Genomic DNA, 13,543 nt, shown 5'->3' on the forward strand with positions numbered 1-13,543 from the left:
TTAGTTGGCCATGAAATAGCCAAGTTCATATCAGAAATGCATTTTAGATTCTATCCAACCCAAGCTTTGGGTCTGGTACGTGGATGACATCTTTGTTCTCACGAAACAGAACAAATTAGAAGAAACCTACAGTATCATTAACAGCATCCTTACTGGCATTAATTTCACAAAAAGAGGAAGAGAGCAATAACAGACTTGCCTTCCTAGATGTCACAGTGGAACGAACAGTTAGTGGAGAACTGCAGACCAGCATCTACAGGAAAGTAACACACTAACCAGATACTCAACTACAGGAGCAATCATCCCAACACCCACAAAAGGAGCTGCATCAGGACATTTTTGTAAATGGGCCACAACACACTGCAACACCCGGGAACTAATGAGCAGCAGAAGAAATATACCTATACAATGTATTTTAAAACGGGTTCCCAATGAGCTTAGTCTGCCATTGTTAAAACAAAACTCAAACAAGACACAAAACGCCCACAGACTCTAGACATGCTACCATACATCAAAGACATCTCTGAGATGATGACTAGACTACTCCAACCCTTTGGTATCATGGTAGCCCACAAACTTATCACCACATTGAAACAGCTATTGATGAACCAAAAGGACCCTGTACCAACAGTTAGCAAAACAAATGTAATATACAAAATACCCTGCAGGGACTGCAACAAACACTACATCGGACAGACAGAAGGAAACTAGCCACCAGGATACATGAGCACCAATACCCACCAAAAGACTTGACCAACTATCACTGGAATCGTTACACACGGATGAAGAAAGACACCACATCGACTGGGACAATACATCCATCCTAGGACAGGCTAACCAAAGACATACACGAGAATTCCTTGAGGCCTGGCATTCAAACTGGAACTCCATCAATGAACACTGATTTGGACCCCATTTACCAACCTCTGAGAAAAAGAACCAGAAATGATATCACCCACCTTAACAGACCAAGACACACAAATAGAAAGTGAGACAGAACATTAGCACTTCAACGTAGGCTCACTGATTATGTTTCCTAGTATGGTGACGAAACCTCTGAGAACAAACCAACCAGCTCAGTAAGCAAACTTATAACCTATATCGAGTAAACTGCCTAGAACCTGAATGGTCTGGCTTCTTGAGTGTTGTTGGAGCTACACTTGTCGTGCAATTGGAGAATATACCATACGAATCTGATTTGTGTCTTTGTAAATGTTTTAGACTGGCCTTGGGCAGTCAGGTTACTTTCCAACACATCCACCCTCTGTTCTGTTCTTGTAGCCATCGTGTTAACTTAACTGTCAATCCTGGGAACTGTAGGAATAATTTTAAGACCTAATCAATTGTGCAAAGGTGTTTACATTAATTTGTGTACAAATGGGCTACACTAATTAAATGTGCCAGTAGTGTATTGATTTTGCTCAAAAGATTTATTTAAATCTGACCTTAACTATTAGCTTTTAAATTATTGTACAATAGACTTATTATTTAAAGTGATCAGAATCATGTTAGCAGTAGGAAAGGAGTAATTAGTACTATTAGTTTTCATCTTTTTGTTTTATTGATGGAACTTGTAACCTCAAATAAGGGATGAACCAGCAGTTGGGTGGAGAGTGAGAAAGAGAGAGAGCAGCATACACATAGAACGGGAGACAGAGAGCGTGAGTGCACATTTGTGTTGTTTGTAATGAAAGACAGAAAGAAACAAACTATTGGTGGTTAAGTTGTGAGGGGGGGGGGGGCATGGACTTTTCTGTAAATGAGAGAATATAGAAACCTCGGGTAAAACCATTGTGAGCACAATTCATCTGCTTCAGCTCTGGCCAGGGTCTATCACATTCTTTGCTCAAAATAGTTTATAATTTTTCTTAATGGCTCAAAGTTCACTATTCTTTGTTATTTGACTAAGCAGTTTACCTTTGAGTATATTGACTAAAGCTGTTTTGATTTCAAGATCACATAAATTAGAATTGCCATAAAAAGTCCAGATGCCCGATGTTATAATATAACCAAACCTTTATCTCAAAGCTTTTGGTTGCCATATTTATATTATGGAACATGTTCAGTCTACAAGAGTAGGAAAGTTTTGATGCAATACTGTAAAAGACTTCAGAGGACAGGTTACTAGAATGTGTAGAGAGGTGACAGAAGCAATTTAAGGTGGCCAGTTAAAGACCACTTAAGGGCCTCAGCCCATGGCTGCTGGAATTAACCCAGCTCCAAGTAAGCTTATTGCCAACCCGTGCTGCAGGCCCGATGCCCAGTGCGGCCAGCTTGTCAGTTGGGGTCTGGGAGTCCATCAATCAATTGCAATCAGTGCTTTAGTGAGAAACTGGCCGTGGGGGGGGGGGGGGAAAAGAGGAGGGGGGGGGGGGGTGGAAAGAGGAGAGGGGGTGGGGGGGGGGAGGGGGAAGAGGAGAGGACGAGGTCTGCTGACAGGCAGTGGAAACAAAACTGATGCCAATAAAAATAGAGCAGGGTAGCAGCATGTAAGTATGAAAGCTTCTATATTATTGATCAAGCTATATTGCATCATAAATATGAGAATCTGTTTTTGAAGTTATTTATAAAAGTCCTTTATTTTGTGTGCTCACAATGGTTTTACCCGAGGTTTCTATATTCTCTCATTTACAGAAAAGTCCATGTCCCCCCCCCCCCACAACTTAACCACCAATAGTTTGTTTCTTTCTGTCTTTCATTACAAACAACACAAATGTGCACTCACGCTCTCTGTCTCCCGTTCTATGTGTATGCTGCTCTCTCTCTTTCTCACTCTCCACCCAACTGCTGGTTCATCCCTTCACTGACAATATTAGGTAGACCCTCTTCCAAACTCCAATTGCCCCGTTCTCACAATCAACAACCCTCTTTCCATCCTGCCATACACACATCATCCCCTCTTTCTTCTTCCATTTCCCTCTTGGAGCTGATTGTTGGTGTCTGTGAAGTAGAATTGCCACCCCAGAGTAAGGAGCCTGTACAACAGGCAGACAAAGAAACACAGCTCATCTAAGAAATCTTAAGATATTTCCTGCACTTCAGTCACGTTCCATGTCTGCCTGCTTCTAGCTGACTTCACTTTGCGCACAAACATCTATGATCTGTTTGAAAGTGTTTTCTATAGGTAAACATTGTTGGCAGATGATGTTTGGCAGATTTAATCCAATGGCTGTACAGTTGTCAAATGGCCTTGGCCTTATTCAGAGAATAAAATACAAGTTGAGAGAAATTACAGTGGATGGTCTCTTGTCATGGGCATTAGTTGAGATGTACTGATGATTTGTATTTTGAAGTCAAATAGATATGTACAGGATGCAGGAAAACTTACAGGATTATGGGAAGCGAGCAAGGAAACAAGCATTTTTGTTGTAGCAAAATGCCAGATTCAACAGATTTAAAATGGAAGTCTTTCTGTGCTGGAAACTTCCATGGTTCTGAAATAATTCCCCTGAGCAAGAAATTCTAAGGGAAGGAAGAACTGCTGGTTGCTAATTACGCTGTCCTACTAAATGAATAAGCTTTAGTTGAATTTCTGTAATGTAGACTGGGTGATTTCATTCAGGGTGTAAAAAGCCGGCTTAGCTCTCTGCAGAATATATTATCCAGAGAAACATTGCCAAGATCATTTCCCAAATCCTGTAAAATGTCAAAATCCATGCTTGCTGTTTAAAATAGTTCATGATAGTACCCTTCTGACATTAAAGGTATCAATGTTCATACGCTATAAAAAGATATCTTAAAAGCTATTACAAGTGACTAATTTCTGCTAAGAATTTATTTTTCCTAAGAATTTGTTTATAGTTAAAAAGATTCCAAGAAGGGCAGCCACTGTGTAAATACATCACATCATATGCTGAGCTAGTGGATTCTTGCCAAGGACAGAAATGAATCCCTTTGCTTTCTGTGTTCCTGTTCTGGTAACAGAAAAAATCTTCCAGATATTCTGCCTGATTGTGACCAAATGATTCCTGTTGGAAATGTATTATGTGATTTGCAATCCGCAGTGGATGACATTCATTTCAGCTGTGTTTTTGCTCTGTTGAATCCTGTACTGGGACTCGCTAACTTTGTATGCATAACACTTTTGACTTCAGGTGGAGACAAAAGCTGGGTCAATTTAAGAGGGAGAAAAGGTAGAGTATTATCATGTCTCTGCTGTATTTTAAAAGTTAATATTTTTAAATGTACTTCCTCCTTCTCATCCCTACTTCTCCAAATCATTGTTCCAGGTGAGGTTAAGTTTCACATTTGCTGGCAATCTGATGCTTCAATTAAGTGATTTTTTTATTGTGCATCTGCAAACTTGCCAGCTTGCTAGTCTGCTGGGCATGAGTTTAGTCTTCGCTTATTTGTTTACCACTTATGCACTTCCAAGTAGGACTCTAGATAGACTTCTTTATCCTTCAAGGTGAAGCTAGCCTTATTCATCACCTGGAATGTTTGATAAGGTGCTGTTGGTACGTAAAGTGAGTCCTAAAGCTGATTTGTGCCCAACGTTTCTACTTAAATATGATTGAATATGATTGAGTTTTGGACAAGTTGATGTGGAATTGCCTCTGTTTTTGTTTTCTCCCTGCTTCTAATATGTGCTTGCTTTCAATAGACGTTGCACTTTTAATTTGTCTGGTGCAGCAAGCCTCTCACTAATCAGTTATTAACAAAACCCCTAAGTGAAGCCTTCAGAATGTTTTTTGAACTCTGTGGCAGGCATCTCAACCTTTAGCTTTGCATAGAAGATTCACTGGGACAAGCAAGTACACTATTAGGCATTTTGGCTTCTTGACGACCCAGCTGTAATTTTCTTAGCGTGGTCTGGATTATTAGTGTACCAGTTTGTGAGCACCTCCATGTCAGGTATTGTCTTCTGCTATCTGATTTTTAGAAGCTTTTGAAGGTAGATCAAGTGAAATTGTTTGAACTTCTTTGTGATACTGGTACACAGTCCAAATTTTCTGTGTAGAGCAGAGTGGACAGAATTATTGTACTATAAACTGTCAGGCTGGTTGGCAGATTTAGTCTTGTACATTCTCAGACTGACATTCAGAATCTACCAAGGCTATACTTGCATTTGCAGTTCTTACATGCATCTGGTCATTAATATAAAGACCGAGAGAGAGAGAGAGAGATGTGTGTTGCTGAGATAAGTGAGCTTATCCACTGCTGACACATCCTAGTCATGGGCTGAAAACTTTAGCTTGAGATAGGACTTTGCTGAAGCAGTTAATTTAGTGGTTTTTTTCATGCTAATTGTAAGGCTGAAGTAATTGCATGTATTGAAGAACAAGCTGCAATGCATGTCCAACCCTGAACTGGGATCCGGTGCATAGTCATTGGGAAACAGGAAGTTGTAAAGTCTGTCACTGGTGACCTTCGCCTGGAGAAAACCTCAAATTAAGCAGCTTCCCACCCATGCAATATATGATTTTGACACCAGGATTACGATTGTGTAAAGCATTGGAGAGCACGGTGGAGAAAAATATGCTGAAGAGGGTTGACGTTTGAATATAGCCATTTTTAACTATTAGTGACTCGGACTGGATCAGAGAACCTTCATCATTATTCAAGAAATGTGCGAGAATGCCTTTGTGGAATTTTTAAACCTACTTCCCTATTTCCTATGGCCTTTGCGATTGACTGAGCTACAAAGACGTTGGTCAGATCAATAAATGTTGTATAGAATTCCATGTCCTATTCTTGGTATTCTTTTGGAGCTGTCCTATTGAAAACACCATATCAATATTTCATTCACCTTTCTCTGAAGCTGTTCTGACTCAGTGGTAGCAGATCATGGTTGAAATTTTGCAGTAAATGGTTCAGAAGGATGTGGTTGAAAGTTGTTTTTCTAGCGATAGGGAGGAGTTGGATTCTTCAATAATTATTGCAAAATTGGTGAATTCCTTTACTTGTACAAGTGAACACTCTTTTTGTATTCTCATGAGATGGTTCTTTGCTCCCAAAAAAAACTGAGCTCTTGAGGCTTCCAACAAGCACTGAATCCCACTTTCATAGAACATAGAACAGTACAGCATAGAACAGGCCCTTCGGCCCTCTATGTTGGGCCAACCTGTGAAGTATTCTCAGCTTGTCCCCCTACACTATCCCAAAATCACCCATGTGCTTATCTAAGGATTGTTTAAATCTCCCTAATGTGGCTGAGTTGACTACATTAGCAGGTAGGGCATTCCACACCCGTACCACTCTCTGCGTAAAGAACCTGCCTCTGACATCTGTCTTAAATCTATTACCCCTCAATTTGCAGTTATGCCCCCTCATACATGCTAACGTCATCATTCTAGGAAAAAGACTTTCACTATCTATCCTATCTAATCCTCTGACCATCTTGTATGTCTCTATCAAATTCCCTCTTAGCCTTCTTCCTGCCAGTGAGAACAGGTTCAAGTCTCTCAGCCTTTCCTCATAAGACCTTCCCTCCAGACCAGGCAGCATCCTGGTAAATCTCCTCTGCATCTTTTCCAATGCTTCCACATCCTTCCCGAAATATGGGGACCAGAACTGTACACAATATTCCAAGTGTGGCCGCACCAGCATTTTGTATAGTTGCAGCATGATATTGCGGCTCCGGAACTCAATCCCTCTACCAATGAAAGCTAACACACCGTATGCCTTCTTAACAGCACTATCTACCTGGGTGGCAACTTTCAGGGATCTATGTACATGGACTCCAAGATCCCTCTGCACATCCACACTACCACGAATCTTTCCATCGACCCAGTACTCTGCCTTCCTGTTATTCTTCCCAAAGTGCATCACCTCACATTTAGCTGCATTGAACTCCATTTGCCACCTCTTAGTCCAATTCTGCAATTTATCCAAGTCCCCCTGTAACCTTCTTCCAAACTGTCCACTACTCCGACTTTAGTGTAGTCTGCATATTTACTAATCCATCCACTTATGCCTGCACCTATGTCATTTATAAAAATGACAAACAGCAGTGGTCCCAAAACAGTTCCTTGTAGCACACCACTAGTAACCAGATTCCAGACTGAACATTTTCCATCAAATACTACTCACTGCCTTCTTTCAGAAAGCCAGTTTCTAATCCAAACTGCTAAATCACCCTCAATTCCATGCCTCTGCATTTTCTCCCACAGCCTACCATGTGGAATCTTATCAAAGGTTCAACTGCCCTACCCTCATCTACATGCTTGGTCACCTTCTCAAAAAACTCAATGAGGTTTGTGAGACATGACCTGCCCTTGACAAAACCATGTTGACTATCTGAAATCAAATTGTTACTTGCTAGATGATTATAAATCTTATAATCCTTTCCAAAGCCTTTCCTACAACAGACGTAAGGTTCACTGATCTATAATTACCTGGGTCATCTCTTCTGCCTTTCTTGAACAAGGGCACAACATTTGCAGTCCTCCAGTCCTCTGGTACTAAACCTGTAGACAATGACGACTCAAATATCAAAGCCAAAGGCTCCTCCCTAGCTTCCCAGAGAATCCTCTGATAAATCCCATCCGGCCCAGGGGTCTTGTCCAGTTCCACTCCTCCTAGAATTGATAACACCTGTTCGTAACTAACCTTGATCTTTTCTAGTCTAATATCTCCTACCTCATTCTTCTCCTCTACAATATTCTCCTTTTCCTGAGTGAAAACCGATGAGAAATGTTCGTTTAGCACCTCTCCGATCTCCACAGGGTCCACACTCAACTTCCCACTTCTATCTTTGACTGGCCCTACTTCTACCCTAATCATCCTTTTATTCCTCATATACCTATAGAAAGCTTTAGGATTCTCCTTTATTCTATTTGCGAAAGACTGCTTGTGTCCTCTCTTTGCTCTTCTTAACTCTCTCTTTTAAATCCTTCCTAGCTGATCTGTAACTCTCCATTGCCTCATCAACACATAAGCCTCCTTCTTCTTCTTAACAAGAGATGCAATTTCTGTAATAAACCATGGTTCCCTTACCTTATTACTCCTCCCTGCCTGACAGGGACATGCCTATCAAGGGCATGCAATGTCTGTTCCTTAAACCAGCTCCACATTTCTATTGTCTACATCCCCTGCATTTTGCTACCCCATTCTATGCATCCTAATTCTTGCCTAATCACATTATAATTGCCCTTGCCCCATAGATATCTCTTGACCTGTGGCATGTACCTATCCCTTTCCATCGCTAAACCAAATGTAACTGAATTATGGTTCATTCTCTCCAAAGTGCTCACCCACAACTAAATCAAACACCTGGCCTGGTTCATTACCAAGTACCAGATCCAGTGTGGCCTCCCCTCTTGGCCCTTCGACATACAGTCAGGAAACCCTCCTGTACACATTGGGCAAAAACTGATCCATCCGACCTACTAGGGTTATAGCATTTCCAGTCAATGTTGGGGAAGTTAAAGTCCCCCATAATGACCACCCTGTTCCTTTCACTCCTACCCAGAATAATTTTGCTAATCCTCTCTTCCACCTCCCTGGAACTCTGTGGAGGCCTATAAAAAAAACTCCAAGCAGTATGACCTCTCCTCCTGTTTCTAACCTCTCCCTTCTACCTCACTGAGGTCACTGCGATTATCAGGCCTCACTATGGGGTCACAGTGAGAAACATTTTGAAAGCACTATATATGGTCTCAGCTGCTTGTGTACAATCCAGTGGGTACAGCTTCCAATGATTCCACACCTGCCTCTATGTCACTCTCCCATTGCTACAGTGTTCATACTTCAGAGTGATTAGTAAGCACCAAGTCTCCATCAGTGTTCTCAATAAATGCAGTTTACAGATTATATACACAAGCTGTACTTATCAATCATAACCATACTAGTCAATGTATTTGCTCACTACATTTTTAGGAAAGCCAGAAACTCTTTTTTTATATATGTGTAAATTTGCTACATCAAGATAAATGAAATAGAATATTGAAGTAAATGGTAGTTTCAGTTCCCAGTATTTGATATTTGGATTTTTATCTCCACTTGGTCATTAGCAAGATGTCCAAGCAGAGGTGAAGAAAAATGTGGGTATGAAGTTCCGTGGGACACTTGTCGTCGTCCTCGTGGAATGTTGTCAGACGAACGTGGATTTTTTTTTTTGTTTGAGTTACGTACTATTGAACCATATTAATCTATTGAAAACATGAATTTTGTGGAAAGTAGCTACACATCGGTTATCCCGATAGCATAGGAACTACAGTACTGGAAAAATCAAAAGGTAATATTTTGGCTCGAAGTGACTATTCTGTGATAAATATGACACCGGGAAATCGGGGGGGGGAGAATTTTCTTTTCTCTCTCTGTCGAGCTTTTTTTCGCGATTGTGTGACGGTTACACAACCACTGCTTGTCTGTCTGATAAACTCTGGAGGAAGTGCGCAGCTGACCAGGAAACCAGAGCCGGATAAATAGTAAGATCAGCGTGGGCTTTCTACACAGACCAAAGATCGAGGGGAAGCTCGCAACAACTGAGAGCGGATAGGTTAAGAGGAAAGAATTGGAGATTCTACCAATCCAATCTCCAACAAGCTTCAGAATGAGCCAGTGACCCATGTGATTTGTCCGGAATTTGACGCGTTTTCCTGATTGGAACTGCATCACGGCAGCTCGAGGCAGCATTGCCAGAACCACAGTTCAGGGCTGAGCATATCTGAAAACCACTCTTGACAGCGGTGCTCTTTCGCTTGCACTCTGTGGGGCAAAATAATCCAGTCCTCCTCCAAAACCCAGACAGCGCATGTTCGACCTGTGGGTTAACTCTTTCAACCGATTTGACTCCAGTTCTCCAAAACTTAAACGACCTCTGGTTTGATTTTAACAATTTAAATGGGTTCGTTTATTGAGGTTCATTTTGAAAGTAAGGATAGCTCTCTTTAGAAGTATATATAAAGTGTGCACCCAAAGCTGTCTCCAAATGACTTTGGACGCTATCTTGAGTGAAGGTAAAGCAGAGGTGGGGAGCTGGTGTTCTTGCTGTTGCGTGAAGATGACCCCTTATTTCTCAGAAAATGCGGTTATTTCACAGAATGAAATCAACCTTCTGTAAGTACAAATAATTATGCTGTAATTTGATATTGTACAGTTTCAACCACGTATAAAGTGTGTGCTGTGTAGAGCACCTAGTAACTTAGTACTTTCCCTTTTTCAAAAAGCTGTTGTTACTTACTGCATGAAACTTGTACTTAGATGTGTTGAATAACACAAATTTGCTGGCTTGGCTTTTTTCCACACTTGCAGCAATGTTGCAATCATATCGATGTCTTTTTCACTTAAGCATTGTATGAAATATTAATGAGTGAGCAATGTTGAGGGAAATTGAATCTTTTTTTCAGAATAAGATATAGGTGCAGAATTAGGTCATTTGGCCCCTTTGAGTCTGCTCTGCCGTAGCTGAGATATTCTCAACCTCATTCAGCCTTCTCCCCAAATGCTTTGATCCCATTACTATTCAAGAACCTGTCTGTCTGTCTTTTAAGAATGCAGCCTCCCCATCCATGCTGTCCTGAATTTGTGTAGAATTTGCACACTTGGGATTAATGCTGCTGCTTAATTGATCTGCCAGGAAGAGCAGTTGAGTGTTGAATTACTGGGCCTTTCTTTTCCTGACTAAGTGAGGAAACTTTGTCCTATCCCCCACTATGAACATTTTAATCAATCTTCCATGTATATAGAGTCGTAGAGGTGTACAGCATGGAAACAGACCCTTCGGTCCAACCCATCCATGCTGACCAGATATCCCAACCCAATCTAGTCCCACCTGCCAGCACCCGGCCCATATCCCCCCAAACCCTTCCTATTCATATACCCATCCAAATGCCTTTTAAATGTTGCAATTGTACCAGCCTCCACCACATCCTCTGGCAGCTCATTCTATACACGTACCACCTTCTGTGTGAAAAAGTTGTCCCTTGGGTCTCTTTTATATCTTTTCCCTCTCACCCTAAACCTATGCCTTCTAGTTCTGGACTCCCCACCCCAGGGAAAAGACTGTCTATTTATCCTATCCATGCCCCTCATACTTTTGTAAACCTCTATAAGGTCACCCCTCAGTCTCCGACGCTCCAGAGAAAACAGCTCCAGCCTCTCCCTGTAGCTCAGATCCTCCAACCCTGGCAACATCCTTGTAAATCTTTTCTGAACCCTCTCAAGTGTCACAACATCTTTCCGACAGGAAGGAGACCAGAATTGCACGCAATATTCCAACAGTGGCCTAACACAATATCCTGTACAGCCGCAACATGACCTCCCAACTCCTGTACTCAATACTCTGACCAATAAAGGAAAGCATACCATACACCGCCTTCACTATCCTATCTACCTGCAACTCCACTTTCAAGGAGCTATGAACCTGCACTCCAAGGTCTTTGCTCAGCAACACTCCCTAGGACCTTACCATTAAGTGTATAAGTCCTGCTAAGATTTGCTTTCCTAAAGTGCAAACCTTGCATTTATCTGAATTAAACTCCATCTGCCACTTCTCAGCCCATTGGCCCATCTGGTCCAGATCCTGTTGTAATCTGAGGTAACCCTCTTCGCTGTCCACTACACCTCCAATTTTGGTGTCCACTAACTGTACCTGTTATGCTTGTATCCAAATCATTTATGTGAATGACAAAGTAGAGGGCCCAGCACCGATCCTTGTGGCACTCCACTGGTCACAGGCCTCCAGTCTGAAAAACAACCCTCCACCACCACCCTCTGTCTTCTACCTTTGAGCCAGTTCTGTATCCAAATGGCTAGTTCTCCCTGTATTCTATGAAATCTAACCTTACTAATCAATCTCCCATGGGGAACCTGCAGTAGTGGAAATTCTGAGTACTTGTACAAAACTAGTCAATGTTGAATGACAAAGAACTGGCATGTGTTTGAGGCCCTTGCGATTTCCCAAAATCTTTCATGGACATTTAAATACTTAAGAAAAACTTATTTTGTAGGTGTTTGCCAGTCTGTACTGGAAAGGTGTCACAATTAATGAAAGGACAAAGTGTAATTCCAATTTAAGTTTTTGGTGGCTGAGGGAAGAATCTATTCAGAACATTTGCAAGAGTTCATAACTGATACAGATATATTCTTGAATGTTGTAGAATCATTGTTACAAGGAGGGCAAGTTTATTTTGTACTGATTTTAATTCACACTTTATCTGTTCAATTTGTCCAGGGTTTACCCAGAGTGGGAGTCAGCACTTGAAGTGGGGTAGCTAGTCAAAGTTTGGAGTTATAAGTTCAGGGGCAGTATTGGCTGCAGTATAGTTCTGCTCCCTCCCCTCAATTTCCCAGATTCTCCCTCCTGTGTCTGCTTTGATAGGGTCATGACAATTTTCAAGGGTCAAAATGAAGTCGCAGGCAGAGAAAATTTAGGAAGCACTGTATGTGTAACTTAATTGTGGGCCTTGCCACTAAGTCAGAAGGTCATATGGGATCAAGAGCTGCATAATCTAGGCTTTATAGTGTGAAAGGTTCCTTTCCTTTTGGAGCTGACTATTTATTTTGTTTTATTTCATTAAGATACACAGGAATGTTAATTCTCTGTGGCCTGACTGCTGTTCTCTGTCAATAATAAACTTAATGGTATTTCTAGTTTTGAAGTAAAAGCATTTTATTTAAGAAACACCTTACTGTGGTTTCATCTTATCATGAGGTTGCAATCTTTAAAATGACTGGGATCTGGCTAGGGTATAAATTGGTAGCTTTGTTGGTTACTTGTAAGATAAACTGTACTTCAAAGTATTTAATTGCCTGTAAAGTGTTTCCGCAAAGCATCTTTTGATTTGTCTTACTCGTGTACTCTGTTTTGTTTGCCAACTCTGTTTCTCATTCTCTTGTTTCAATCAACATTGGTAATTTTTTAATTTTCATGATTTTAGCTGTTTTTGTATAATACACTCTCAAATTCATGGCATCTGAATCAACCTGCCACTTGCATTAAGCTGGCTGAAATTCATGAAAGCTTGAGTCTGTTCTTGAAAAATCAAGTTGAGCCAGCACTGTAAGAGTAGATATTAATGTAGCATAAATGCAACTTTATCTCATGCTTGTTTTATGCTACACCCTGGAGTAAATCTCTCTCATCAGGTATTTGGTATGTTTGACACTGTTTATTCTTGTTGATGCTGATACAATCATATTTTGCAAAAATGAATTGGTATGTCTATAATTCCTCAAGTTCTTTTTGCTTGGAGTCTCAATTTACTAGATTTCTGCCAACATATCAAAACAGTAAGCTTTATTTAACCTTTTTTTTGATATTATGAATTTTATTTAGCAACAAAGAGGATAAATGCAGGGTTATGAGAAAAGGATAGGGGAGTGGATCTACTATTTGGAGGGTTTGTACAGACTTGATGGCTGAAAGGCCTCTTTCCACACTGTAGGGAATCTGAATCTATGATCTAGACTTCAGCTACTATTGCAAATAAGAAACCAGTTAGTGCACACAAGGAAAAATTAGTTGTTCTGCATCTGGCAACTCGAAGGGCATGTACTTGGAATAAAAGTAGCTAATGTAGGTTATGATGCAGGGTTTTAATTGTGTTGAAAATGGTTGTGACCCCTTTTATTTTCCTTTTAGTTTATGCTTTGAAAT

General features: G+C 40.9%; 1 protein-coding gene across 3 annotated transcripts in view; it reads left to right on the forward strand.

Moving 5' to 3' along the window:
• ssh2a (slingshot protein phosphatase 2a) overlaps positions 1 to 13,543 on the forward strand; it is a 168,306-nt gene that overhangs the window by 68,110 nt on the left and 86,653 nt on the right. The window contains exon 1 of one of the 3 annotated variants that reach the window (XM_072589734.1): positions 9,375 to 10,002. The exons of 1 other annotated variant lie outside the window; for it this stretch is intronic. In XM_072589734.1, the coding sequence (XP_072445835.1) occupies positions 9,875 to 10,002 (128 nt within the window). In that variant the 5' untranslated portion in view covers positions 9,375 to 9,874. Of the gene's footprint in view, positions 1 to 9,374; positions 10,003 to 13,543 lie in introns of those variants that run through there. One more of the 3 variants, XM_072589733.1, reaches the window with a different exon arrangement.

This window comes from Chiloscyllium punctatum, chromosome 19 (assembly GCF_047496795.1).
Source record: "Chiloscyllium punctatum isolate Juve2018m chromosome 19, sChiPun1.3, whole genome shotgun sequence".
Taxonomy (NCBI): Eukaryota; Metazoa; Chordata; class Chondrichthyes; order Orectolobiformes; family Hemiscylliidae; genus Chiloscyllium; species Chiloscyllium punctatum.